At 21.1% G+C, this 2,036-nt stretch overlaps 1 protein-coding gene across 1 annotated transcript; it reads left to right on the forward strand.

The window, feature by feature from the left end:
- Positions 1–46: 46 nt before the first annotated feature.
- On the forward strand, positions 47–1,615 carry PRSY57_1019900 (hypothetical protein; the record flags this gene model as incomplete). Its single annotated transcript, XM_012907788.2, has 1 exon — positions 47–1,615. The coding sequence occupies one exon, from the start codon at positions 47–49 to the stop codon at positions 1,613–1,615; it is 1,569 nt and encodes a 522-aa protein (XP_012763242.2).
- Positions 1,616–2,036: the final 421 nt, after the last annotated feature.

Consider the following 2,036-nt stretch of genomic DNA (forward strand, 5'->3'; position numbering starts at 1 on the left):
AATATATAATTTTATATATATATAATGGCACATTTTCATAATGAAGATGTTAAAGAAATTCAGCCCCTTCTCGTTCATGGTTTTACAAAAGAGATATAATACAAGTGAACAGAAAATTTTTGATAAGATAAAAAACCTAATTAATAGTAATAAGAATTTAAGACATAGCTATGATGAAAAAGATAAAATAGAAATAATAAATATTGATAATGAAATTATAAACAAAGGAAATATTTCTTTTACGTGTGATATAATAAATGAAGATTTTACAAAAAATCATAATAAAAAAGATAACATTGATGAGATAACAAATGTAAATATGTACCATGATTATTATAATATAAAAGATGAATATAATAATGTAATGTCTAATAATAATGTAGATATAAAATCTTTTATTCGAGAAACCATTGATTATTATAAATCCTTACAATTAAAAAAAAAAAAAGATCATCTAAATGTATTGAATGCAAAAAAAAAAGATTATTCAAATATCAAAGAATATTATAATAAAAATGAAGACATAAAGGAAATAGAACAAGATAATACTTTTATCTCGAATAATAAAAATTATGATAAAAATAATATACACAATGCTTTTCATAGTGATATCTTCTACTATAATAATTATGACAATACCAAAAGTAAACATAATCAAAATAATCTAAATGGTCAAAATAATCTAAATGGTCAAAATAATCAAAATGGTCAAAATAATCAAAATGGTCAAAATATTCAAAATGGTCAAAATATTCAAAATGGTCAACATATTCAAAATGGTCAAAATATTCAAAATGGTCAAAATATTCAAAATGGTCAAAATATTCATAATAGTACACATGAAAAAAACTGCGGGTCATATAATTTTTTAACGCCGGCACAAGTTTTTTTTGAAAATAACAAAGAAAAGCTGATTCAAGAAAGCTATAAATATTACAAAGAACGAGAAAATAACATAAATAAAGAGGATTATCTTTATGATGAAAATGAAGGTTATTATAACTATGCAAACATGAAAACGCCAATAATCAGACCTTATGAAAAAGAAGGGTTTTTATTTAACTATGAAGATGATGATGATTATAATAATAAGGATAATGATGATGAAGGAGAAGATGATATGACCTTAGAAAAAGGTATAATGCCTACGATTGAACAAATTGTATGTATATTAAAACATGAAAAAGTAAAAGATATTAAAGTTATAGATCTTGATAAATGTGGAAGAAGAGATATAGGTATGTTTTTAATATTATGTACAGGTAATACAGCAAAACATAATAAAAAAGTAGGAAAATTAATAAGTAAAATATTTATAGATTTAGAAATACCATATATATCTAACGTAGTTTATTGTTATTGTAATAAATTTGATGATTGGATAATAACACATTGTGGACCACTCAAAATAAATATTGTTACAAAAGAATTAAGAAATTTATATGATATAGAAAACTTATTTCTATATCCACATGAACATTTTGATAGTACTAACTTCCCTTCGTTTTTTGATTACACTCCTGGAATCCCACCTCCATATCTAGTCAGGAGTAATGCTTCTATGGATTCTTATAAAAACGATGATATATACACTAAATTCTTAACGGAAAAATGAAATCATAAAAATATATACATATATATGTCTCACGATATATTATAAATATCTATATATATATATATAATATAATCCTTTACAATTCAAAATAAAAGAAAATACAAAAATGTATTTCACAAAAATTAAATATATATATATATATATTATATATATATGAATATATTTTCCATTTTTAAGAATTATATCTACAAACACATTCACGACATAAAAAAAAAAAAAATTACTTATAAAGACGGATGGGACAAACGATATTTTGGAATATGCACAAAAATAAAAAATAAAAAAATAATAAATAAATAAATGAATAAATAAATGAATAAATAAATGAATAAAATAAGAGAGATATTATTTTGAAATTTTCATCTAACGATACATTAAATATAAACTTACAGTAAACATATATACATATATAAATATATAA

This window comes from Plasmodium reichenowi, chromosome 10 (genome assembly GCF_001601855.1).
Source record: "Plasmodium reichenowi strain SY57 chromosome 10, whole genome shotgun sequence".
NCBI classification, from domain to species: Eukaryota; Apicomplexa; class Aconoidasida; order Haemosporida; family Plasmodiidae; genus Plasmodium; species Plasmodium reichenowi.